Below are 27,988 nucleotides of genomic sequence, written 5' to 3'. Positions count from 1 at the left end.
GATAAGCACTCAATGAATACGATTGATGGATTGAATGACTGATCTTTCGGAAACGTCCCTTGCCGTGCTTGTCTCCACTTGGAAACTTCTAACGTCTGCCAATCTCCCTCCACATCCAACAAAAATTCCTCACCATTGGCTTCACGGCTCTCCACCAGTTTTCTTCACCCTCTTTTGTCCCCCTCACACTTTTTGCTCCTCACAGGTTTCCCTCCTGTTTGCTGCTCTATTCCGGCCCATCTCCGACCTCTGCTCATGCTGTTTCCTCCCATCTGGAACTCCCTTCCCTCCCATATTCTCCAGACCTTAGCCCTTCCCAAAGCCCTACTAAAAGAAGCAAAGTAGCCCAGTGGAAAGAGCAATGGGTGGGGAATCTGAGAGCTTGGATTCCTATCTGAGCTCTGTACCTGTCTGCAGTGTGACCACGGGCAAGTCACTTAACTGCTCTGTGCCTCAGAGCAGTTTCCTCAGTTTCCCCACCTGCAAAATGATTTTAAAAAAACTGTTCTCCGTCCCCCCTCTAAAGACTGTGAACCTCTTGCGGGGCAGGAACAGGATCTGAGCTGCATAGCCACCCCCGAGATGGGTACAGTGTTTGGCAAATAGTAAGTGCCTAATGATAATAATGGTAACAATGGTACTTATTATTATTAATAATAAAGTAATGATAAAAATTTCTTCCAACAAGCCTTTCCCAATTAATTCCCAACACTTTACGTCAGATCAACACATCTCTCTTATTCAGTTGGTCAAGAAATCCAGTGTGTTCTACCTTCACATCTCTAGAAAACACCCTTTCCACTCCATCCTAACGGCTACTAGGCTGGTCCAAAGCATTTATCCTAACCCACCTTGACTACTGCATTTGCTTCCTCGCTGACCCCCTTGCCTTCCGCCCCTCCCTACTCCAGTCTGTCCTTCATTAATTCATTCAATTGTATTTATTGAGCACTTACCGTGTGCAAAACACTGCATGAAGCTTCACTCTGCTGCCCAGATCATTGTTCAAAAATACTGTTCAGCCCATCATCTCCTCACTCTTCAAAAACCTTCAAGAGTTGCCCATCCACCTCTGCATCAAACGGAAACTCCTTACCGTTGTCTTTAAGGCACTCGATCAGCTCTCCCCCTCCTACTTTGCCTCACCAATTTCCAACTACAACTCAATTCATGACACTCTGCTCCTCTAATACCATCCTATTCTTTGTATCCTGATTTCATCCATCTTGCAGCCGATGCCTTGTCCATGTCCTCCCTTGGCCCTGGAACTCCCTCCAGCTTTGAATTCCACATTCTACCCCTCTCCTCACCTTCAAAACCCTCCTAAATCTCTTCCAAAAGGCCTTCTCAGACTAAACCCTCTATTTCTTCTATCTGCCCTCCTCTCTGGTTCAACTATGCACTTGGCTGTGTATCCCTTAAGCATTCTGATACCAACCCCAACCCTGCAACACTTCTGTTCTACTAATTCCCCTATCCCTAACTTATTTTAATGCCTGACTCCTTCAATAGACTCTAAACTCCTTCTGGGCAGAGATTACATCTACCAACTCTGTTGTACTGTACTTTTCCTGTACCTGTTACTCAATAAATGCTCAATAAATACCAACGATTGATGGATCAACCTACCAAACTCTGGCATTTATTATAACCACCTACAACACTTGTGTATATGTCTATAATCAATTGATCATAAAATTATTTATTGTGATTCCACTATTATCACTATTTTTATGTCTCTTTTCCCCATGAGAGTATATTCATTCAATAGTATTTATTGAGCGCTTACTATGTGCAGAGCACTGTACTAAGCACTTGGAATGAACAAGTCGGCAACAGATAGAGACAGTCCCTGCCGTTTGACGGGCTTACAGTCTAATCGAGTATAAGCTCCTTGTGGGCCAGGAACATGTCTTGTTCGTCTCTTCTGATGAAGTAGCAGAAATAGGATTTAAGGAGCACTCATTGGGAACAATTCACTGTACTAAGCGCTCAAGAAAATTCAGCATAAAAAAGTAACATGATTCATATCCAGCAGAAGTTTCCACTTGAGCTCTCAATCTTAAGAGAAGCAGCACAGTGTAGTGGATAGAGCATGGGTCTGGGAGTCAAAAGGTCATGGGTTCTAATGTCTGCTGTGTGACCTTGAGCAAATCACTTCACTTCTCTGTTCCTCAGTTACGTCATAATAATAATAATAATAATTTGTTAAGCACTCAATATGTGCCAAGCATTCATTCATTCATTCATTCAATAGTATTTATTGAGCGCTTACTATGTGCAGAGCACTGTACTAAGCGCTTGGGATGAACAAGTCGGCAACAGATAGAGACAGTCCCTGCCGTTTGACGGGCTTACAGTCTAATCGGGGGAGACGGACAGACAAGAACAATGGCACTAAACAGCGTCAAGGGGAAGAACATCTCGTAAAAACAACGGCAACTAAATAGAATCAAGGCGATGTACAATTCATTAACAAAATAAATAGGGTAACAAAAATATATACAGTTGAGCGGACGAGTACAGTGCTGTGGGGATGGGAAGGGAGAGGTGGAGGAGCAGAGGGAAAAGGGGAAAATGAGGCTTTAGCTGCGGAGAGGTAAAGGGGGGATGGCAGAGGGAGTAGAGGGGGAAGAGGAGCTCAGTCTGGGAAGGCCTCTTGGAGGAGGTGATTTTTAAGTAAGGTTTTGAAGAGGGAAAGAGAATCAGTTTGGCGGAGGTGAGGAGGGAGGGCGTTCCAGGACCGCGGGAGGACGTGACCCAGGGGTCGACGGCGGGATAGGCGAGACCGAGGGACGGCGAGGAGGTGGGCGGCAGAGGAGCGGAGCGTGCGGGGTGGGCGGTAGAAAGAGAGAAGGGAGGAGACGTAGGAAGGGGCAAGGTGATGGAGAGCCTCGAAGCCTAGAGTGAGGAGTTTTTGTTTGGAGCGGAGGTCGATAGGCAACCACTGGAGTTGTTTAAGAAGGGGAGTGACATGCCCAGATCGTTTCTGCGGGAAGATGAGCCGGGCAGCGGAGTGAAGAATAGACTGGAGCGGGGACAAGCACTGTTCTAAGCACTGGGATAGATACAAGGTAATCAGGTTGTCCCACTTGGGGCTCACAATCTCAATCCCCATTTTACCGATGAGGTAACTGAGGCACAGAGAAGTGAAGTGACTTGCCCTAAGTCACACAGCTGACAAGCGACAGAATCGGAATTAGAACCCATGACCCCTTACTCTCAAGCCCGTGCTCTTTCCACTGAGCCACGCTGCTTCTATCTGTAAAATGGGGATTGAGACTGTGAACCCCATTTGGGACAAGGACTGTGTCCAAACCAATTTAATTGTGTTCATCCCAGTGCTCAGTATGGAGCCTGGCACATAGTAAGCGCTTAACAAATAACATTATTATTATTATTATCATCATTAAAAGTGAGGGAGTTCAGGTATTTTCTCTCAGCAGGCCAGTGGCTACTGTTTTCCTGACCCTGGCCTGTGCTCTTTCCATTAACAATAACTGAATGGTCAAATGAATAAACAAATGTTCATTAATTCATTCAGTCAATTGTATTATTGAGCGCTTACTGTGTCCAGAGTACTGTACTAAGTGCTTGGGAAAGTACAATACCCTGATGCTGGAGATGCATGAAATAAAATATGCAAGTGGTAAAAATGGATGGTGGTTTGTAAGGTTTGAGGTGTTTGAGGGGAAGGAGGAGGTGGGAATGTAGAGGGACTTTGAATATGGGGAGAGCTGAGGTCCAACAGAATTGGGGCAATGTCTGTTTATTGTTGTATTGTACTCTCCCAAACACTTAGTACGGTGCTCTGCACACAGTAAGAGCTCAATACCTACAAATTTATGAACATACATATATACACAGTCACACACACACACACACACACTGTGAAACTTGCTTTTAAAAGGGAGATTCCATCTGAGAAAACTTTCACATTGCGTTTTGGTCTCCACATGTTTAATGATCTCTCTCTTGAGCCTCAAAGAGTTTCCACTCTTCCACTTTACATCTAGGTAAGCAGTCGGCTTACAGTTAGGCTAGTAGGGTGAAAATTCCAATCCCAGTGGGCCTGTGTCTCTTACCTCTTTGTGGGAATCTTTGTGGGCCTCCAGAGTTTTCATGATGGTCAACTCTGCATAGTTTTTAAACCTGGCCGGCTGGTTTCTCAGAATCTCCCGCAAAACTCTTAGCGCCAGTGCTCGTATCGAGTGCTAAAATGCAAGACAAAGAAAGGATGCCGTTAAACCGGGAATGCCTCCGTGGCTTTCTCAAACAACTTATTCTGCTGCCCAGATTCCTGCAGATGGGACTCTTCTGGAGGAAAGAGGAGCGTACACGAATTCAACATTTCCAAAATGGTGTCAGATGTACACTTCAGTGAGCCAAGCCAACAGAGGCACTTTTCTGAGTTGATAACCAAGTTCATTTTGCACCTCTTAGAGTGTTTTCAGCTCTATCAGGCTCAGGGTTAATTTGCATTGTATCAGAGTTCCCTCTTGGAAATCAAAAGGTGGCTACATTGTGGCTTCAGCTATTTCTATGGAAATTACCCGTGAGACTGCTGATGTAGCCGGAGCGCTGTCATACTCACTGACCCTCTGCATCATTAGTATTAAGGCTTGTACCACTGCGCCGGTTATAGAATTGTGTGGTTGTGTGTGTGTGTCACGTTTCTGGATGACAGCCATTCTAAACAGGGCACCTAATCTCAGTCAAGGAGAATGTAGTTTACATTAAACAGAACCTAAAAGGCACATCCTGATTCTCTGCCATTTGCCTGTACAATTCACCCACTAAGATAGCAGTTATTATCCTCCAGATGACATCACTTTATCGACTGATAAAAACATGTTAAACACGATCACCATTGTAACCAATATTTTTGATTACAATTTGCATCCTTCTTAACTCTCCCACCCCAATTCAGTGACAAGTAACAGAATTGATCTGACTTTTGACCGTTGAGATTACTGAACACCAAAAGTAAGAAAAGGCCGGCGAGAGGTTAAAGACATCTTTCTAGTCGATAGTTATTTTATCCACCTAACTTTAACATTATTTCCCCTCTCTGTTTACATCACGTTTCCACTGCAACTTACTGGAAGTTTCCCCTTCCTCATCCCAAAATCTTCTGCATTCATTCCTTATAGTTACTACACACTGCCCTCCTCCTTAGCCCTCTTCAAGGCATTTTTCCCTTCCTGGACCCTAGTGCTTTGGAGATGAAGTTGGAAATCCTGTTGCATTATACTCTCCCAACTGCTTGGAACAGGGCTCTGGCCACAGTAAGTCCTCAAGATGATTTCTTCTCTTTTTTATGGCATTTTGCTAAGTGCATACTGTGTGCCAGAGACTGTACTCAGTGCTGGGGTAGATACAAGCTAATAGAGATGGACAAAGTAATGTCCCACATAGGGCTCACAGTTTGAATCTTCATATTACAGATGAGGTAACTGAGGCATAGAGAAGTAAAGTGACTTGCCCAGGGTCACAGAGCAGACAAGTGGTGGAGCTGGCATTAGAACGCAGGTCCTTCCGACTCCCAGGACCGTATTTTGAATCCACTAGGCCCTGCTAACTGATTGATCATTGAAGGGACCACTTGCAAGGCACTTTTTCACAAGCCCCCGGAGACCAACAGAAGCAGCATGGCTCAGTGGAAAGAGCAAGGGCTTGAGAGTCACAGGTCCTGGGTTCTAATCCCAGCTCTGCCACTTGGCTGTTTGGGCAAATCACTTAGCTTTTCTGTGCCTCAGTTGCGTCATCTGTAAAATGGGGATTAAGACTGTGAGCTCCACTTGGGACAACCTGATTACCTTATATCTCCCCCAGGGCTTAACAAATATCATCACTTTTAATATTATTATTACCAACCCCTTTGTAGGTGGGAGAAAACAGCCTTCTAACTGGATCATTTTCACTGATTCTGGAAACTTCAATGACTGATGGGGAATCCTTCTAACTGCCCTGGGGAATCTAACCCAGAGGAGCCCCAGAAAATTGTCTCCAGGACCCGAATCAAATGGGTTATCCTTTCTATAGGTTGACCAAAACGGGTGAAAACCTAAATTCAAAAAGATCCTAAAAGTCTAACTTTCTCTAGCCCAGGCGCCCATCCCACTGGGGGTTGGGAGGAGGGGTGTTGGGGGCGATGGCGCCCAGGACTGCTTGAGCTGGACTCCAGACCTTGCTCACCCCAGACTTTTGACCAGATTTAAGAGTTTCCATTCGGGGTAGAAAATACCCAAAATGGTGGCCTCTGACCTTTTCACACCCCCAACCTACCCTGAAATTCCTACATGTAGTAAACTAAATTTAACACAAGTCAAGTTTTAAGCCATTATTTGGAACAGCCATAGGCCCAAACAGTCTCATTGACTACAATTACTGGATATAACAACAATACTATTACTACTACTGCTAGTCTTCCTCCTCCTCCTCCTGTTCCCCCTCTATGGACAGCAAGCACCTTAAACTGAAAGAACGATCAACATAATTTGAATTGACCCTAAAGAGGCAGCGTGACCCAGTGGAACAGGGACAGGCCTGAAAGTAAAAAGACCTGGTTTCTAATCTGGGCTCTGCCACCTGCTTGCTGCATGACTTTGGGCAAGTCGCTTCACTTCTCTGGGACTCAGTATAACTGTAAAATTGAATTGAATTAACTGTAAAATAGACTGAATCCCTACTGTCCTTCCCACTTAGACTGTGAGTCCCATGTGGGACAAGGACACTATATGATGTGATTAACTTGTATCTACCCCAGCACCTAGAACAGTACTAGACATATAATAAGCGCTGAACAAATACCACATTATTAAGGATTATCAGTCACCATTCTGCTTCTCAGAAAAATGGAAAAGGCCAAATGAAAAAAAAAAATGTTCTCACATCTTTGTCTCCAAGGGTTTCTAACAGCAAGAGCAAAATAGTTTTGAAGTGCTCTTCCCAAACGCCAAGGTTATCTTCCCGGGTAATCTTGAGTAACTCCAGCAGGGCTCCTTTCCTTTCTTCCACCCGCTCATTGTGGTTGGATAATTCTTTCAGAAGGTCAGCCACCAAATCAGAGTGGTCAATGGGTACTTGGAGGGCAAAACAAAAACAAGTTATTCCACAGGGAACAGTAAAGAGACACTAGTCTAGTCCCATTTAGAGTTCACTTGCAAAAGTCTGAATACACTGCTGTGATAACAGATCTATCCTGAACGGGGTGACCTTGGGTAAGTCACTTCACCTCTCCAAGTCTCAGTTTCCTCACCTGTAAAATGGGAAGAAGAACCCGGCTCTCCTTACGTCTTAGATTGTGAGTCCCTATGTCCGATATGATCATTTCGGATGTGCCCCGGCACTGAGAAGGATGCTCAGACCTTTCACCTCCTCCCGAGCCTTGAGCGTGGAGCTGGGAAAGTGCGGACAATCTTACACTTGGCATTCCCAACTACTTGACTAACCAGCTGTATGGGGTATGAAACCAGAGAGAGGGCGGTGCGCTTAGTACAGTGCTCTGCACTCAGTAAGCACTCAATAAATCTGACTGACTGATTTGCCATTCTTGCTCGAGTTCAGTTCTATTCATGTCTACCACCCCATCCAGACTGGAAGCTCGTTGTGGGCAGGGAGTGCATCTCCCAAATCTGTTATATTGTTCTCTCCCAAGTGCTTAGTACAGTGCTCTGCACACAGTAAGAGCTCAGTAAATTCCATGGATTGATTGAATGACTGATGGATGGATATTATTAATGTTGTTGCTGTTGTTGTTATCTTGATCCCCAGGCTCTTCTCTAGCTAGGCCAGAATTCATCCAACAGAACAGTGCTCAGGTACTGAGAGGCGTGCAGAGCCCTAGAGGCACGGTCCTCCAGCTCAGCTGACCACACGTAGGTGAACTGGAGCGGACAGTCCCGGAGGTGTTGAAAAGCCGCCGTTGAAAAACTACGACGACGTCAATGTGCCTTCTGGGGAAAGGCTTAAATCTCCATTCTGAAAGTTTACAACATGGAGGCAAGCTATTCCTGCAATTAGAGAAGCGGCATGGCCTAGTGGGAAGAGCCCGGGCCTGGGAGACAGAGGTCTGGGGTTCTAAGTGGCTCTGCCACTTGCCTGCTGTGTGTCCTTGGGCAACTCCTTTCACTTTTTTGTGCCTCAGTTTCCTCATCTAGAAAAACGGGGATTAAATCCTACTCCTTCCTACCTAGACTGAGAGTCCCATGCGGGACAGGGACCATGTCCAAATGGATACCCTAGACTACTCTAGACTGTAAGCTCGAAGTGGGTAGGGAATGTGTCCGTTTATTGTTATACCATACTCTCCCAAGCATTTAGTACAATGTTCTGCACACAACAGTGCTCAATAAATATGACTGAATGAAAGAATGAATAACCTTGTAAGTACACCAGTGCTTAGAACAGTGCTTGGCACATAGTAAGCACTTAAGAAATATCATAACTGTTATTATTATTACTATTAGCTCTCCAGGGAACTGTAAGCGTATAATGTAAGTTTTTTCAAAAAGCTAGAACTACGTACACATGGATACTTTCTTTCTCTGTTGTACGCAGGGAAGTATTGCACTTCAATCTGTGACCTTTGAGCCTTGATATTCACCCCACCTCCAACCCCACAGGATTTACGTACATATCTTTAAATTATATATTATAAATTATTTATTCATATTAATATCTGCCTCCCCTTCTAGACTGTTAAGCTTGTTACGTGCAGAAAACGTGTCTGCTAATTCTGTACTGTATTCACCCAAAGCACCTAGGATGGTGCTCTGCATATATCATTATAATAATAGTAAATGCTTAAAAATGCGATCAATTGATTGAAATTGCCTTTCCTGTGGGCCTCTGATAATATGATGGATGACCATCTACCTGGAAACACCAGGAAGAACGTGAAGAGTCTCCTGGCTCTCAGTACAGTGCTCTGCCCTCAGTAAGCGCTTACTAAATACTATATAGTACTAAATACTATAAGCGCTGCTAAAGATACAGTACTAAAAGTCCAGGGCCTCTATCTCACTATGTAGAAAATGCTTCCTTTCAGAGCCCCCAGTGCACTGTTCAACCAAGCCAACTATCTGATTATGACAGGTTGACTCTGTTAGCAGAGTACATGGCCAGACAGATACTAGGGGAAAGTGCTTAATACAGTGCTTTGCACACAGCAAGCACTCAAAAATATGACTGAATGAAAGAAAGAGTCAGGTTATTAACGAGCATTTCAGGAAATACTCTGCCCTGCAGCCCTCAGTGTACTAGGGGAAAGTGCTTAATACAGTGCTTTGTACACAGCAACCACTCAAAAATATGACTGAATCAAAGGAAGAGTCAGGTTATTAACGAGTATTTCAGGAAATACTCTGCCCTGCAGCCCTCAGTGAGTGGCAATCTCAAGGGCAAAAAAAGTGCACTTGCCCCAAACCAAACGAAATGCAGCACTTCTACCCAACCTCACTTGGAAATCTACATTGGACCGGGATCTCCCGTTCCAGCACACCGCAAGGTCTGTTTCAGTTCAAGCTCGGCAGGGTGAGCGAGACAACCCACCGTCACGAAGCTGATCCATATCGTCGTCAAACACAGCCTCTTTCAGGGCGGTCTTGTCGTACGTGTTGATTGTATCTGTGTAAGGAAAGGGGTTGTAGTCTCGAGCCCGGGGCCCGGAGAAAGGCCGCGGAGGCGGCTGGGTGTTCAGGAGCGAGGTTTTGTTGTCGAGGGCCGTCCTGCCGCCTCCTTCCACCACGTCGCTTCCTCCCCGGACGTCAGTGGCCGGAGATGCTATCCCGCCGTCTCGGGAGACCTGAAGCACGACAAATGCATCCCCCCGTCAGGGCTTGGCTGGATTTTTTCTGCAAATTTTTAGGGCAGAAAAGCGCCGAGGGGACAAGACGAAGAGAGGTTGAGGGCTCACACCGATGCTCGTGGGGCCAAGTGAAGAACCATACTTGGGGACTCGATGCTATCTGGCCAGGGGGATGGAGAGGGGAGCATTCCTGGGTGGGAGTCAATGTGCAAAATTGTCTTGCGGATAGGGGACACTTGCTCTGAATTATCAGCTGAAAATTCTGCATTATCTCCTTTATCTTGAGACTCACTGGATGAACGACTTTTCTTATGCCAACTTTCAAAGTCTTTATTAAAATCACATCTCCTCTAAGAGGCCTTCCCCAACTAAGCCATCACTTTCCCTCCTCCCCTTCCCTTCTGAGTCACCTATACATTTGGAACTGGACCCTTTAAGCCCTTGCTATTCCCCCACCTTCAACCTCACAGTATTTATGTACAGCTCCATAATTTATTTTAATGTCTGTCTCCTCCTCTAGGCTGTGAGCTCCTGGTGGGCAGGAATCATCTCTACCAACCCTGTTGCAATTATGCTTTCCCAAGTGCTTAGTACCGTGCTCTGCACACAATAAGTGCTCAATAAATTCCATGGATTGATTAACTGATTATCATCCCTCATAGCATGAGGATTAATAGATCTCGGGTCCCTTGAGCACCCAAATAAAAATTTACTCCACGTGCACACCTTAACAATAACAGTAATAATATAGCAAGGGACGGATGACTCCTTTGAAATACGAGTAATACTCAGTTGAAGGATCGAATTCTGTAGGGGAACGACATCAGGATACTTACAATATCACAGTCCTTCTTGCCATCCCTTTTAATTGGCTCATTTAGATCCTCTTGGCTACGAAAACTAAATTTTTCAATCGCTTCTGTGACTCCACGAAGAGAGCTGTAGATTTCATCTGAGTTGAGGTTCTCGGTGTCATAATCCAGCATGCTAAAGATCAAAGGCACATTCAAAGTTACCCACCGATTCGAGAATCGCGTTTGACTTTGAGTCTGATGAACTTTTAGACTTTAAGTTTCAGGATAGTTGGAATATACCAAAGAGAGCATCTCAGCAGACATCCTTCAGCACAAACCCCCATCTGAGAAAGCATTCTCTTCTCTCGTTCAAGAAGCGTTCTGACGTGATGGATCTCGACCCAAACACAGGACAGCGGTGGTTTGGATCACCCTGGACTGTTTATTGTTGTACTGCACTCTTTCAAGCGCTTAGTACAGTGCTCTGCACACAGTAAGTGCTCAATAAATATGATCGAACAAATAAAAGATAATGGGAAACGCTACATCTGACATACCGACAGTTGGTGTCTTAATGAGAGGGAAAAACTTGTTTTCAATTTTGATAGTGAAAAGAAAGATTTTCTGAATTACTGGCCCCAAATATTCAGACTCAAACCCAAAGGCCCAGCCCCCCCCGTAAGATGAAGAACGAACTAGCAGACCAAGTTAGTGGAAATCCCAACAGCCTCATCTACCATCTCTACTTCCCTGCCTCAAAGCTAGGTCCACCCCATTAATGGTATCCTGAACACTCAAGTGTGGGCGGGTCTAATCGGAGAGCTCGCTGAGAATGTCACCTAGTTCTGAAATGTCATTTAGAGCCTTAAAGGAGATATACGTACATTATGTAAGAGGTGAGCTGGTGAATAAAGAAGTAAATTAAGGAATGGGGAAAAAAAATGGAACCAAATAGGAAAATGAATGACAACGTGGAAATTCAAAATAAGCCTTGAAATAAAGATTTTCAAAAAGGGAGAATTTTCTGGGTAGATCTGCTCTGGAAAGGAAAAGAAGTATCTGCCTTCCTAGTTTAAGGGAAAGTTACATTTTTTTTTAATGATTTTCCCCAGCAAGGGAAAACTTGGGAGAATTGTCTGGTGAATGGACAACCACCCTCTAAAGCAACTTGCAAATTGGGATTGCAGGAAAAGGGCATACCAGGTTAAAGATGAGAGTCTATCAATCAGTCTATGAATCAATGGTATTTATTGAGCATTTACTGCAGGCACAGCACTGTATTAAACACTTGGGAAAGTGCAATACAACAGATTTGATATAGATACCTGCCCATAAGGAGCTTACAGTCTATAGGGGGAGAGTGACTTGAAAATAGATTACAGACAGGGGAAATTATTATTATTATGGTATTTGTTAAGCGCTTACTATGTGCCAAGCACTGTTCTAAGCGCTGGGGTAGTTACAAGGTAATCAGGTTGTCCCACATGAGGCTCACAGTCTTAAGCCCCATTTTACAGATGAGGTAACTGAAGTACAGAGAAGTTAAGTGGCTTGCCCAAGGTCACAAAGCAGACAAGTGGCGGAGCGGGATTAGAACCCACGTCCTCTGATTCCCAAACCCGTGCTCTTGCCACTAAGCCACGCTGCTTCTCCTAAACAGAAGTAGAGGATTCTAAGGAGAAAACAAATATCTCCTGGGAAGTGTCTGAAGGGTGGAACGACCAGGAAACCAAGTGAAACAGGAATGAAACAGGAATGAAAAGGATAAGAATATGGCAATCTTCAAATGTCTCTCATTTCAGGAAAAAGTGTCCAATGTATTCCTGGCTCTGCATAGGCGTACAACATCATCTAAGGGCTTAAACACCACCAAGCTTCTACACACTATGAAGTTCTCTCGGGGAGGAAATCTGTTTAGGAGAAAAGCAACTAAAACCCAATAAGGTGTGGGTAACCAGTTTCCAGTTTCCTTCGATCTCCTGGCACCCTGAGCTCCCGTCCACACGAAAACAGAGCTGCCTCGATGGAAATTTATCAGGTCCTCTCCAACCAGGCACAGGAGCACTCCACAGAAAATAAGCAAGCAGAGTTTTCATTAACATTGTTTTTGGGAGGGTTTGTGAAGCATGTCAGGCAGGACTCAGAAAAGACTTCTCACTGATGTTTCAGGGTGACAGAATTCTTTTTCAACCAAGTGACTATTAATGGCTAAATATTATGAACAGCCATTAGACCTGGGTTAGGAGAGGCTGAAAGCCCTCAGAGACGGCTGAAAGCTAGGAGTGAGAGCTGGAAATAGAATTTGAGGACCCTGAGTCAGTCCGAGGTCAATCTTGAGATCGTTTTCCCCCTCCCTAATCAAAAGAAAAAGAAACAGACACACACTATGGATGATATCCGGCAACTTACAAAACATCTACCAGAGGACGGGCACTTAGGACATTATGGTTGGCTTTGACACAGAATGAAAAGAAATGTGTGTACCGGCATACATGTACAGCTGAAATTCGAATCATGAACTGGCAGAAATCAGAGTACTTGAACAAAAGTCAAGATTTCAAGCCACCCCAGTTCAACAAAGCAGTATATGTGTAGCAATCCAAAGGAGAGATTTCTTCAGGACATTGAAGAATGGAAAAAAGGGTTTTTGCTCCCACTCTTTAAATACCACCGATAGTTGTTTGAACAAAGGCATTGTTCATCTGGCCAGTGCATGTGTATTCATATGTATGTAAAGACTGTATATGATTTAAATCAATCACTAATGCAAGATGGAATAAAACATCTAGAAAAAAGACTGCTAGTCACGACGACAAAAAAGAATAACATTAGCCCATGCAGAAAACCGAAAGAGTTACGGGATGAATGAAAAGTAGTCGGAAGATGGTGACCTTTAAGGGGTGTCACAATATTATTTTCCATACGTCACTTTTACAAACCAATTTCAGCTCTCTGATCAAAATTCAGCCAATATTTTCATCGTTTCACTTTTCAAGAGATTTCATTTCAGATGGCATGACATTCTACAACTAAAGAATACAGGATTAATTTACCTTCACTCCCGCCATCTGTAAAATGGAAAATCCCATCATTCTAGTCTTCGTTTTCTTATGATTGAAGTGTATTTGGTACAGAATTAAAGTGAACTTTCTGGTATTTGTTTTTATTCAGAACCTGCATCCAGTGACCTTGCTAACTCTAGGAAGGAAATTCAAAATGCTTCTCTGCAAAGTGAAACTTCACAAATATAATATGATATATATTTAAAATTGGGGGCAGGGAGTGAGGAAGAGAGAAATTCAGTCTGAATTAGTAAAGACCAAATGGTAGATGTTCTTTTACAATGCAATTTTATTTCAGTATTGTGGGCATCAATCTCCACTGGGTAGCAAGGATGGGATTTCATTTATCGGCTAGGGTTAACTTTAGCTTCGTTGACTGAGGTGTGTCCTGATCTCTCTCTCTCCCTTTGAACTTGAGGCAGCTAAAGATTTAAAAAATGCCTCTAGTTCCCCTTCTCCCTCGCTCCCTTATAACACAAAGGAACTGTACTAAGCGTTTGGGAGAGTACAATACAACAGAGTTGGTAGAGGGAAGAAGCATGTCCTAATGGATAGAGCACAGGCCTGGGGTCAGAAGGACCTGGTTTCTAATCCCGACTCTGCCACGTGTCTGCTGGGTGACTTTGGGCAAGTCACTTCACTATGCTGCACCTCAATTATTTCATCTGTAAAATGGGGATTAAGATTGTGAGTCCCATGTGGTACAAGGACTGTGTCCAACTTAATTAGCTTATATCTACCCCAACGCTTAGAACAGAGCTTTACACATAGTAAGCACTTAACAAATACCGTTATTATTATTATAATTAGACATGCCCCCTAACCCAAGGAGCTTACAGCCTAGATGGGGAGACAGACTTTAATATAAATAAATTAGGGAGCTGCACATAAGTGCTTTGAAGGGTATAGATCCAATTGCATAAGAAATGCGGAAGTCTTCTAGACTGCAAATTCACTGTGGGCAGGGAATGTGTCTACCAAGTCTTTAATATTGTACGCTCCCAAGTGCTTAGTACAGTGCTCTGCATATGGTAAGCACTCAATAAATACCATCGATTGATTGATTGACTGAAGGGAGATCAGCCTGCAAACCATCACCAAGGTGATGACCGAGATTTATGCCTGTAAAGCAGATACTACCCTAGTTGTACATTGCTTCAGGACAGTGTGGATGGGTTAAGGAAATGTCAGTTTGCTGGAAAACACTTTTTTTATATATATTTATGTGTTTAGACATAAAATTTGTTGGCACCTCAAAATGTGATACTTAGCACTGAGATTGGGCATGGGCACCGAGTTTGGAAATAAACAAGAATTCAAGGGAGTTATGCCCACAGCAGGGGAGAGGTGCGCACCAAACTGTGGGAGGATGACGAAAAGATGATTCAGTGCTTCCTTGGGCGGAAGCAGTGTGGCCTGGTGAAAAGTTCACTGGCATGGGAGTCAGAAGACCTGGGTTCTAATCCCGGCTCTGCCTCTTGACTTTAGTGTGACCCTGGGTGGTCACATAACTTCTCTGTGTTTCAGTTTTCTAATCTAGAAAGAGAACTCAATTCCTGTTCTCCCTCCCGCTTAGACCATGAGCCCCTTGTGGGACGGGACTGTGCCCAACCTGAATGACCTGTGACTATCCTAGCGCTTAGCAAGAGCTTAACGAATACCACAGTGACTATTATCATTACTATGTTCACTCTACAGGGTGAAGAAGTTGGGCACGCAATGGATAAGTGACTGACCCAAGACTTGTAACCAGGCACTGGGTTCTTGATGCTGTATGGAAACGTAGACCACCCAGTTTTAGGAGATAAAAGCAACGAAACATGGGATCCCCAGAAGATAATTTTTCATATTAAATAAATGGCATTGAAAAAACTTTTTGTCTTCCTTCTTAGAGTATAAGCTATGGGCAGGGAACGTGTCATTTTGTGATTATGTACTTTGCAGATGCCTACCTCTATGCACTGTACCAAGTGGGCCTTTAGCACATGCTGATATTATTTCTATTACAGCTCCCACCACTCATCCTCCTCCTCTTCCTCCTACAAACTCTTAAACACTCATAAGGAACAAGACACATTTGGACATAGAACAGTGGGCAAGGCAAACCTGGAAGAGGGAGATCAAGTTATCCTTTTAATTCTAACATTTCTAGACTGTCAGCTCATTGTGGGCAGGGAATGTGTCTGTTATATTGTCGTGTTGTACTCTGCCAAGAGTTTAGTACAGTGTCCTGCACACAGTAAGCACTCAATAAATATGACTGATTAATTAAAGAAGTGTACCATTCTCCAAGGTCCAGGCCATAGGTAAGAGGGAAGAGTTGTGACTTCTGCTTGGACTTCCTAATTGATGGAGATGAAAACTTGTCAGCTGAAACTAACTGAGCTTCTGACTTAACAGGAGAAGAACCTGAACATGTCTCAGGCTTCAATGTAGACTATGCAGTGAACTCCTCTTCCCTTTAAGGTGTTGGTGGAAATTTTGCTCTGAATTTTGAGTTTTGTAAGCCGTGACTGATCCTCTCCAACCTGCTGCTCCAGAGACCAGGGAGGTGTTATGTTTGAGCTCCTTCCCATCCCACAGGTTTGAGGCCAAATGTGACATATCCCCATCTCTTGAACTCACCGGGGCTCTCAAATTCCAAATTCCAAGTGCAGACGGCCTGATGTGTCTTATCAGCTGTTTCTGTTTTGAGCTCACAGGTAAGGAGGATCAGGCGCAATTCGAGTCTCTGACATATTTTGGCCCTGGAATTTACGCCTTAGTCTATAAATCTCAACATGTCAGCACACTGAGCGATAGATACAATCAAGAACACAGTTGAGGGGCTATCTGGTTTGGGCACCCGCATGAAAATTAAATCGCGGCTCTGTGCTTGGCCTAGAGGCACAGCCTAGTGGAAAGAGCACGGGCCTGGGAGTCAAAGGACTTCGGTTCTAATCCCACTTCTGCTACTTGCCTGCTATGTGACTTTGAGCAAGTCACTTAACTTCTCTGGGCCTCCGTTCCCTCACCCATAAAAAGGGGGTTCAGTACCCATTCTCCCTCCTACTTACAATTTAAGCCTCATGTGGGACCTGATGATCTTGTATCTAGTGCTTAGTACAGTGCTTTGGTACACGGTAAGTGCTGAACAAATACAATTATTATTATTATTCTTATTATTTTTCACTAGGGAGGGACTACCTGGAGTGGAGACCTAAAGAAAAAGCTGCAGCCTAGAATCCTTCAGCCTATTATACTGTGGGTGAATGCAACATTGTAAATGGAGGAGGCAAGAAGACAACCTGAGGTTCCCCTCACAGTGCCCCACGCACCCCTACAGGTCTCTCTCTGGCTTCCCACACTCCAATTCTTGGAAGATGTTACGATGCTCCCCTTCAAGGCATCTGAAAAGCTTTTGTTAAAAAAAAAGAAATCAAAAGGCGACCTTGGAAATGCAATAATATTGTGACACCTCAGACAAGTTTAACAGGTAGCGTGTTACCTGGGAGAGTAAGAACGCCTGAAAGTCTTGTGGGAAGGAGCAGTGGGGATGGAGTTAGGCTGGGAAAGGGGAGGGGTGTGCTTCGACAGCCCATCGGCACTCCAACCCCAGAACCGACTGTAGTGAGCAGAGGAGGAAAAAAATCAGAGAGAGAAAGAGAGAGGGAGAAAGCAGAAGGCGGGGGGAGAAACTATAATCTGGGTGATTTAGTGAATTACGCTCCTGAGGAAAGCTAGATCAAAATCAACAGAAACAAAATTAGACAGGATACTTCAAGGAGAGCCTTCCATTTATACATGCTATAAATTGGGTCGAGATTTCTTTTCAATTTCCCTGTGAACTGGCCAAACTGTATTCTCTCAACTCCCCAAATGAAGGCATAGATGTATAGATTACTGGCATTCTCGTCCATTAGACTGTAAACTCCCTGTGGGCAGAGATAGGATCTGCTATATCTATTGTCCTCTCCAAAGGCCTCAATACACTGCTGTGCTAAATAAACACTACTGATTGGTTGACTGGCGATGGAGGGAAAGAGGGAAGAGAGAGTAGGAATCTCGATCATAGAGATTGTAATATAATTCCTCAAACGTGCCAAAAAAGAGCGAGAAAAGCAGTACATATACCCGCTTCGATTCTGAGGACGGGAGTTGTTTCTGAAAGACTCATGTAAAATGACTTTTGTACCGCTGAACCAAAGGAATTCACTCAGCTTTAAAAACATGAAAAATCACAGACTTCTGAACTGAGCCTCTATCGAGTGCATCTCTACCTCAGCCTGACTTGTTGCTTGTTATTAAGCACTTAATAAATACCACAATTATATTATAATTATCAGAAAAAGAGGTCATAGAAGCACGGCATCTTTAAGCCATGGTTTGCAGAAAGGTCCTGGCTGGTACCTGATTATTAGTGGTGGCTCATGGGAAGTCAGTCGAGGAGTGTTGCGGTCTACAAGATTAGAGACCACAAATTTAAAGCTTAGATGAGTACATGTGCATAACAGAGCTCAAAGCTCTACATATGAAAGGTTAGGCCAACCACCATTTCACAGAGAGGAAGACTGAGGCCCAAAAAGGTTTAAGGGACCCTTCTTGAGGTCCCTCTACCCAGGCCGTGGGTGACGGGCAGAGATCCAGGTCACAGGCCCACTTCTACCAGTAGAAACTTACTCTGGTGGGTTCTAACTCGACTCTGTTTTCTGCTCACCAGCTCTACCATTCTTTCCAAATTGACTTCCACCATCTTTTCCCAACCTTCAACTACCACCTGTAGTCCCCACAAAGATGCAGGCACCCTAGGGGTTGGAAATGTCACCCTACTAGCCTAACTGTAAACCAACCGGCTACCTAGCTCTAAAGTGGAAGAGTGGAAGCCGCAGATGTCTTTGAGGCTCATGAGAGAGAAAAATCACTAAATCTGTTGCGGCAGCCGAAATACGGAAAAGTTTTCTCAGAAGGTATCGCCCTCTTAAAAGCAGGTTTCACTTTGTGTGTATGTGTGTGTCTGCATGTGTGTACATGTACAGGTGTGTAGGTAGTTTGAGATGCAGGGGCCAAGATCCTTTGGGCATAATACCATCCTCATCATTGGTATTTGTTGAGTGCCTACTGTGTGCATAACACTGTACTATGCGCTTCGGATAGTACAATCCAACAGAGTTGATAGACATGTCCCCTGTCCACAACAAGCCTCCAGGTTACAGGGAGCCGGAAGCAGTGTATCAGTCCAGTTCAGAGTTTACTAAAAAGATGCCACAGAAGTTGTCAGCCAGCCTTGATTGTGTAAATTAAATGCTAGTCACCTTTAACTGATCGCCTCTAAACTGAAAACTCCCTGTGGGCAGCGAACACATCTACCAACTCTGCTGGATTTTTCTCTCCCATGTGCTCAGTACAGTGCTCTGCACACAGGAAGCAAGCAGTGTGGCTTAGTGGCAAGAGCATGGGCTTGGGAGTCAGAGGACCTGATTCTAATCCCAGCTCTGCCACTTGTCTGCTGTATGACCTTGGGCAAGCCACTTAACTTCTCTATGCCTCAGTGACCTCATCTGTAAAATGGATTAAGACGATGAGCTCCACATGGGATCTGATGACCTTGCATCTATCCCAGTGCTTAGAAAAGTGCTGGGCACATAGTAAGAGCTAAACAAATACCATTATTATTATTATTATTATTATTATTATATGCCTTGACTGATCGATTGATACCCTCTACTACTTCCCTCCCAAGTCCTTGAAAACCTTGCCAAATTCTTTTAGGTAAAATCGAAGCCATCAATCATGAAATTCCAAAATCTTCCCTGATACCCCCTCTGTGGCCCTCTACTGATGCTTCCGTGCATTTCTCCCCTGCTTTTCTACTGTCTCACTCTCCTAAATACACCTCGATACCTGTGCCTCTGACCTTATCACCTCCCAAAAGCACTTACCCCTAATTTCCTTCCCTCCTCTGCTGACATTTTCAACTTCTCACTCAACTACCTCCCCTTTAAACCCACTCAGATCTCCCCAGTTCTAAAAAAAAACCAACCCTCTTTTGATCCATGGTCTTTTACAGCTATCACCACATTGCCCCATACCCATTCCTGTCCAAACTCCTAGAACAGGTCATTTAATCTCACTGCCTTCATTTCCTCTCCACCAATTCTCTTCTCTACATACTGCAGTGAGGTTTTTTACACCTTTAGTCCACTCAGACTGGGTTTTCTAAGGTCATCAATAACCTCTTCAGAGCCAGGTCCAAGGGCCTGTATCCTATCCTGCTTCTCCTCAATTTTTCATCTGTTTTTGACATTGAGGACCCCAGCCTCCCACTTGAAACACCATCAGGCCTCAGTTTGGCTTGCCTTTAATGGTAATAAGTCTGAAAACGCCCTATGAGTCACAGGTCACAGCTTTTGGGCCATTCTGAAACCAAGAAGAATTGAAGGGATCATCTGAAAGTCAGAAATTTGATCCCAATAAATCGGGGAAAAGAAATGGCCAGGGTCATAAGTGACACTTCTCCGATATCATTTATCTAAGGCTGTGGTCACTCTGTTACTCTATAATCAGGATGTCTTATCAAGTTTACAGGCAACAACCTGTATTTTCCCAATACTATAATTATGGAAAATTATTATGCCAAAAATTACTATGCCACTTCTTTCTACTCTCAAGAAATTTACCAAATGACAAGAAACACAAAGCTTCTGAAAAGATGTTTCCTTATAAGGAAAGGCTTATGATGGATCAAGCACTCAATACAGTGCTTGCATGCAGTAAGTGCTCAATAAATACCACCGATTGATCGATCTGGATTTTTTTTTATCCTGCCAGTACATTGGCACTGCTCTATTTTTTGAACTCTGCCTAAGCAGTGACATTGAAAGTTGGGCTTACCCGTTGGAGAGCACGGCAAAATTAAATCCGATTTCAGTGACCCAATCTCGGGATGAGGGTTGTGCCTCAACCTACTTCACCATCTGCACGAAGGGATCTGGATGCTTTTGAAGCCACCGTGGATGGCTTCTTCAAGGTAGAGAGCTGCCATCTGCAGTCCTGTAGGGGCTGGGACCCCTGAGGAGTATACCCTGAAGCAGCAGCATGGTAGAGTGGAGAAAGCATGGGCCTGGGAGTCAGAAGGTCATGGGTTCTAGCCCCAGGTCCGCTACTTGTCTGCTGTGTGACCTTGGGCAAGTCACTCTACTGCTATGTGCCTCAGTTCCCTCATCTGTAAAACAGGGATTGTGACTGTGAGCCCCACGTGGAACAGGGACTGTGTCCAACTGGTTTTGCTTGTATCCACCCCAGCACTTAGTATAGTGTCTGGCACATAGTAAGGACTTAACAAACACCACTATTATGATTATTTTATTATTATCATTACCCCTTTTCCCATAAACTACCTCAGCAGCCCACCCTCAACCTGACCAAACCACTCATCTGAGAGGTTTGTGGAGCAAAGTGAATTGTGTGAGCGACAACTCTTTGACTATGCTTGCCTACCACATGGTGAAAGGACTTCTGGGCCCTGAAATAGTCTAAAGGCAGCAGTGAAAGGGAGAAAAGGAGCAGAAAGAGATGGAGATGATCCACAATTGGACAACTAACACCCAGATAGTCAAGAATAAAGAGTTTGGGCGGTGCAGTTAAGTGCAAGGTACAGGGCTCTGCACATAGTAAGCGCTCAATAAATACCACTAATTGATTGATGGCACTTGTGCAATTCTGCCACCTTGCCTGAGGCTTATACAACCGAGAATAGAGGTCTCCAAAAGGCTACTGTCCACCCAATCGGTTATGGGATAGAGGACCATGCAGTCTGTATCCTTCCCTTTGTATTCAAATACTGACTCCTCCACCACATACCTAAAACCCTTTCTTCTCGCCCTCTGCATATCTAAACTATCTAAACGATCTAAACGAGGCACAAACTTGTGCAAGGGATGAATTACACTTGAAAATTCTTGCCGGATGTGGGTCCAAAACAGTGTATTTCTGATGAGAAACTCCACCATGCAAGAATAAAATGGTTCCTGCTTTTGGACAGTTCTCTGTTCAATCAACTAAGTCTGTCGGGGAGCGGAAACAGTTTACTTGTTTTTTGCAACAAGATCGAAAAACTTGTTTTTTCCCTCTCATTAGCTCCAGTCAGCTCCCTGATCCCTTGGGATGGATAAAAAAAGATAGGGCCATGGACAGGGTTCAGACAGGAGTTGAAAGTTTCCCCTCACCTCTATTTTGGGATTTATACCGGAGTTGGGAAGAGATTAGGTTGGGGAAGGGGGAGATGGGTGGATCGCTCAGCAAAACCACATGGTCATTGACCAGAGGCCACCAGCAGGAGGCTGGGCTGTGGTAAGCCCGCCCAAGAGATGGAAAAGATTCACAGTTGGTCATCCGACACCCAAACGGTCAAGAATAAAGAGTTCAAGTGGTGCAGTTAGTGCTTAGTACAGAGCTCTGCACATAGTAAGCGCTCAATAAACACCACTGATTGACTGACTACACTTGTGCAAATCGGCCACCTTGTCTGAGAATAGAGGTCTCTGAAAGGTGACTGTCCACTCGGTTATGGGATAGATCACCATCCTATCTGTAGCCTTCCCTTTGTTTTCAAATGGCGACTCCTCTGTGGCCCACAGAAAGTTGGTCTTCTTGGGATCGGGTTGAGTTATGTCTCAGGATTTCAGCACGCTCTACCCTGAATATGTTTATGTATGTATATATATATATGTGTGTATATATATATATCTATCTATATATATATATATACACACCCACACACACACATATGTATGCATACATAGATACACACACATATCCATGTGTTATATATAGGCTAACCAGTGTGTATACACTGTTTTTGTGTATTTATATATAGTGTGCATTAACTTTATAGAGAGATAAATACATGCATATAACTATCTCTCTATATACCTAGATCTATAGATGTATACAAATTTGACACATGTATGCATGCATGCACACCCACGCAAACCCACACACACCCATCCCTGGAATTTGAAGGTGTGGCTGATGGGGAAAATGACCCTGTGGTGCCTGGGTGGCCTAATGAGCTCCCGAGGGTCACCACCCCAAGCATTCGCAAAGGACAGTAAGAGTGCTTTGCACAAAGTAAGCGCTTAACAAATACCATCATTATTATTATTATTATTATTATTATTATTATTATTTTCTAACTCCCAGCCACTCCCGAACTAAGACTGCTGGACTTAACCATGATCAGGTGAGGCCCTGACAGGCCCACACGCATATACTTCTCTGGAAGGAGTTTATTTTGTGAGACCCTCGGGAGGGTCAAAGAAACATCAAAAAAAACTACAACGCTGGATATGCTGAGAGTTGTCTGCTCGGCTGATTTCTGCTCTGGGAGTTGTGGAAACAGAAAAGCGGTAGGTATATGAGATTTTGAGATGGGGCTCCCCCAAAGCCCACCTGCAGGGAAGCCCACCAGATCTGCTAAGTTGGAAGCCCACAATTTATTTTGGTGGTTGCCTCCCCGGCTAGATTAGAATCTCTGTGAGGCTGGGGAGAGTGTCTACCAACTCTGTTGTACTCTCCAAAGTGCTTAGTGTCACTGTTCTGCACAGAGTATGTGCTTACTAAGTACTATTAATCGACTGAAAATATCACTACTCCCTTGCTATTTGGTTACCTGGATATTTAATCTGTATAGTATCCCCTCCCACTGAGGTCTATTGGTAGGATATTCATTCATACATTCATTCATTCATTCATTCAATAGTATTTATTGAGTGCTTACTATGTGCAGAGCACTGTACTAAGCGCTTGGAATGTACAAATCGGTAACAGATAGAGACAGTCCCTGCCCTTTGACGGGCTTACAGTCTAATCGGGGGAGACGGACAGACAAGAACAATAGCAATAAATAGAATCTAGGGGATGAACATCTCAGTAAAACAATAGCAAATAAATAGACCATGTCTACCAACTCTGATATACCGTACTCTCCCCAGTACTTAGTACAGTACTCCGCACACAGTAAGCGCTCAATAAATACCACTGACTGACTGAGTAGGATTTTCGAAGCCCCTGCAACACAGTCACAAGAGAGTTGGGTATCCTAGCCCGACTTCCACCCAGCAGACCCGAAGGGTACTCCATATTCCCATTGTCCTTAACAGTTTACCTCCAGTGCGGTTTCAAAATCACAACACTGCCTCATCTCTCCTCAAAGTGAAAGCCCACAGAGGACAGATCTTGGATTTGGGGGAGGCAGACACCCAGAAAAACTGTTCTCCGGTGCTCTGGATGAGCCGTCGAGATATCGAAATATCGCAGTGGGGACGTAGGCTAAGTAGCCCTGTGGAAAACCCACCCCTGAGGGAGCGGGTTGGACGATCAGAAGCGGCTGATCTTACAACGAAATCTGGAGCCAGGTGGGAAGTTGAGGTAGCTGTAAGCATTCTCGCCGGGGACAACCACTTTACCTGGGCGACAGGCCTCCGTGGGAACAGTTGGTAGGTGAGGTCAAGGGGCTGGTCCGGCTGCTGGAATGGCGTGAGGAAGTTCGACCAATGGTATTGCTGGGGGAGCCCTGGGTCAAAAAGCAGACAAAGGGTCATGAGATGGGGAACTCCATATCATGCTGGATGATACAGCAGGAAGAAACTAGATGTAAACAACATATCAATCAGTCAAACAAGTATTTATTGAGCACTTATTGAGCCCCACAGCACTTATTTACATATCCGTAACTGATTTACTCATACTGTTGTCTGTGTCACCTTTAGACTGTAAGCTCGTAGTGGGCAAGGAATGTGTCTGCTGTACTGTACTCTCCCAAGTGCCCTGGTACCCAGAGCTCTGCTCACAGTAAGTGCTCAATAAACATGACTGATTGTCTGCTGTGTGCAGAGCACTGTAATAATAATAATAACGTTGGTATTTGTTAAGCGCTTACTATGTGCCGAGTGCTGTTCTAAGAGCTGGGGTAGATACAGGGTAATCAGGTTGTCCCACATGAAGCTCATAGTCTTAATCCCCATTTTACAGATGAGGTAACTGAGGCACTGCGAAGTGAAGTGACTTGCCCGAAGTCACACAGCTGACAGGGGGAGGAGCCGGGACTAGAACCCATGACCCCTGACTCCTAAGCCCGTGCTCTTTCCACTGAGCCATGCTGCTTCTCTGTACTAAGCGCTTGAGAGAGTACATTATAACAGAGTTGGTAGGCACATTCCCTGCCCACAACCAAGTTTACAGTCAAGAGGGGGAGACAGACATTGGTATGAATAAATTACCGATATGTATGTAGGTGCTATGGGGCTGAAGTGCACTCTTTATTCACCCCAGATATCTCACAGCTGTCTCTGTTTGCATGTCCTAATTTTGCTTGTTTCATCACTACTAGTGCACCTCAACAGGACAGCCACCAACAATGCCATTTTCCAACAGTACAGGCAGCTTTAAAAACCAACAAATATATGCATATCATTTTGCTATGGAAGTGATCCACTACGGTCTCATTTACATTCAATCCATCAATGGTATTCATTAAGCACTTACTCTGTAGAGCACTGAATCCACCGCTTGGGAAAGTATAATATGATGGAGTTGGTAGACATGATCCCTGCCCACAAGGAGCTTACAGTCTAGAGGGGGCAACAAACAATTACATTGGCACTTGCCCTTTGGCAGAAAGCCAAAATGGAACTGAGATGCTGAGGGACCTAGTGGATGGAGCACAGACCTAGGAATCAGGAGGACCTGAGTTCAAATGCCGGTTCTGCCTCTTTGCTGTGTGATCTTAGGCAAGCCACTTCGCCTCTCTGGGCCTCAGCTACCTCAACTGTAAAATGGGGTTTAAGACTGTGAGCCCCAAATTGGGACAGGGACAATGTCCAATTTGATTAGCCTGAATCTACCCCAGCGTTAGGAACAGTAATTTACACACAGTAAGCACTCAATAAATACGATTGAATAAACAGTGCCTAGCATATAGTACAGACTTAACAAATAGCATTTAAAAAAAATCAACAAAAAAACTGACTTGTATAGAAAGAGCATGGAAGAAATGGTCTGATTACCTAAGCATCTCCACCTATCCAGTTGCGAGCACAGTGAGTACTACAAACTGAGTCATCCTTAATCTGGGGTTTCGTGAGAATGTAACCTTTAGGTTTCAGAAGAACTAAGTGTCCCACTTTATGAAAATGGGATGCTTTCTTAACCTTACTTTGCAACCAGAGAGTTAAAGAAATCAGAGTGTCAGGCTACACCCTGGAAGCTGGTATACCTTGACAGCATGCCCTTGATGGGATGCAGCACTCAGGTCTCTCGATTATCAATGACTTTCTGATGATAAATATGGCCTGGGCACCTGTGAGGCAAAGTGTGTTCTAGGATAACGTCGGGAATGATCCAACCTACAGATCTGCCCCAATTCACTGTTTCCCTCCCCTTCAATCACTGTTCCCAGTCTAAGCCCCACTTTTCCTCATCTCCCACTCCCTTCTGCGTCATCCTGACTTTCTCCCTTTGCCCTTCCGCCCTCTCCCATCCCCACAGCACTTAATGTATATATCTGTCATTTTATTTATTTGTATTGCAGTCTGTCTCGCTTCTAGACTGTGACCTTGTTGTGGGCAGGGAATGTCACTGTTTATTGTTGTACTGTCCTTTCCCAAGTGTTTAGTACACGGCTCTGCACAGGGTAAGCGCTTATTAAATATGACTGAATGAATGCTCTGTTTATCAACATTTGCACTGGAGGGAAATCAGGAGATAGAAAAGTCCTTTCTGTGTGGTTCTGTCGCTGTTCGGATGGAAACTGGGTGGGGAAGGACAGAGGTTGAAATGAATTCAATCAACCAACCAATCGTATTTGTTGGGTGTTTACTATCTGCAGAGAACTGAACTAAGCACTTGGGATAGTACAATACAACAGAATTAGCAGATATGTTCCCTGTCCATAACAACCTTAAAGTCTAGAGGGGGAGACAGACATTACTATAATAGTAATTATTATAGTATTTGTTAAGCACTTACAATGTGCCAGGCACTGTACTAAGCACTGGGGTGGATACAAGCAAATCGGGTTGGACACAGTCCCTGTCCCACTTGGGGCTCGCAGTCTCAATCCCCACTTTACAGATGAGGTAACTGAGGATCAGAGAAGTGAAGTGACTTGCCCAAAGTCACATAGCAGACAAATGGGAGAGCTGGGATTAGAAGCCATGGCCTTCTGACTCCCAGGCCCGTGTTTTATCCACTACACCACGCTGCTTCCCAATATGAATATGAATAATTTATAATATGTAATTTCTACATATGCACATAAGTGCTGTGGGATTGGGGTTGGGATGAATATCAAATATCCAAAGGTCACAGACTGAAGTGCATAGTCAACATTGAAGGGAGAGTGAGCTGGGGAAAAGAGGGTTTAATTATTAGTAATATTAGTATTTATATCAATAATAATTATAATGATATATGTGAAGTGCATAGTAGGTGCCAGGAACTGTACTAAGTGCTGAGGTAGATAGACAATAACTAAGTTGGACAGTTTCTGTCCTACATGAGGGGCTCACAGCCTAGGGAAAGGAGAACTTCATTCTAATTTTAGAGCTGAGAAAACTGAGGCAAAGAGAAGGTGTGTGACTTCATGAGATTGTCAACTCCTTGAGGGCAGGAACTGAACCTACCAACTCTGTTTACTGTACTCTCCCAAGCGCTAAATACATTGTTCTGCACATGGGAGGTGCCCAATAAATACAGTTGATTGACTGTTCGATTCCACTGATTGACTGATGGATTACCCAAGGTCACGCAGTGAGCAACTGGTAGAGTTGACATTAGAACCCAGGTCCCCTAACTGCTAGGCCTGTGTTCTTAACTCTAGCTCACGCTGCTTTATCTTTTGACTTCTCCTCTGTGGAGTCTTCTGCCCTCCCACCATTAGCAGGGAAACAGAGATGCGCCCTGTGTTTGAAGAGGATTCCTCCCGACGGTGGATTTTAGCCACGTGATTAGGCGTGGCTCGGGAAACATATCACATCTCTGGCCTGATCATCTCAAGGACTCTTAACAATATTCCCAATCACTTGAGGCAGAAGAACAGCAGTGTGGCTTAGTGGAAACAGCATGGGCCTGGGAGTCGGAGGATAATAATAATAATAATAATGTTGGTATTTGTTAAGCGCTTACTATGGGCAGAGCACTGTTCTAAGCGCTGGGGTAGATACAGGGTAATCAGGTTGTCCCACGTGAGGCTCAAAGTCTTAATCCCCATTTTACAGATGAGGTCACTGAGGCACAGAAAAGTAAAGTGACTTGCCCACAGTCACACAGCTGACAAGTGGCAG

The 27,988-nt window shown here is 44.3% G+C and overlaps 1 protein-coding gene across 23 annotated transcripts in view; it reads right to left on the bottom strand.

Moving 5' to 3' along the window:
* Positions 1-27,988, bottom strand: part of CLASP1 (cytoplasmic linker associated protein 1) — a 316,975-nt gene that overhangs the window by 35,002 nt on the left and 253,985 nt on the right. For 12 of the 23 annotated variants that reach the window (XM_029070008.2, XM_029070041.2, XM_029070295.2 and 9 more), the window contains 6 exons: positions 24,113-24,219; positions 17,155-17,271; positions 10,648-10,798; positions 9,556-9,808; positions 6,895-7,085; positions 4,086-4,214 (listed from right to left, as the gene is read on the bottom strand). In XM_029070008.2, the coding sequence (XP_028925841.1) occupies positions 4,086-4,214; positions 6,895-7,085; positions 9,556-9,808; positions 10,648-10,798; positions 17,155-17,271; positions 24,113-24,219 (948 nt within the window). The remainder of the gene's footprint in view (positions 1-4,085; positions 4,215-6,894; positions 7,086-9,555; positions 9,809-10,647; positions 10,799-17,154; positions 17,272-24,112; positions 24,220-27,988) is intronic. The other 11 variants (XM_029070425.2, XM_029070636.2, XM_029071041.2 and 8 more) reach the window with 1 other exon arrangement.

This window comes from Ornithorhynchus anatinus, chromosome 1 (assembly GCF_004115215.2).
Source record: "Ornithorhynchus anatinus isolate Pmale09 chromosome 1, mOrnAna1.pri.v4, whole genome shotgun sequence".
NCBI classification, from domain to species: domain Eukaryota; kingdom Metazoa; phylum Chordata; class Mammalia; order Monotremata; family Ornithorhynchidae; genus Ornithorhynchus; species Ornithorhynchus anatinus.
Note: the sequence above shows the minus strand (reverse complement) of the source record. Positions and strands in the feature narration are given on the sequence as shown.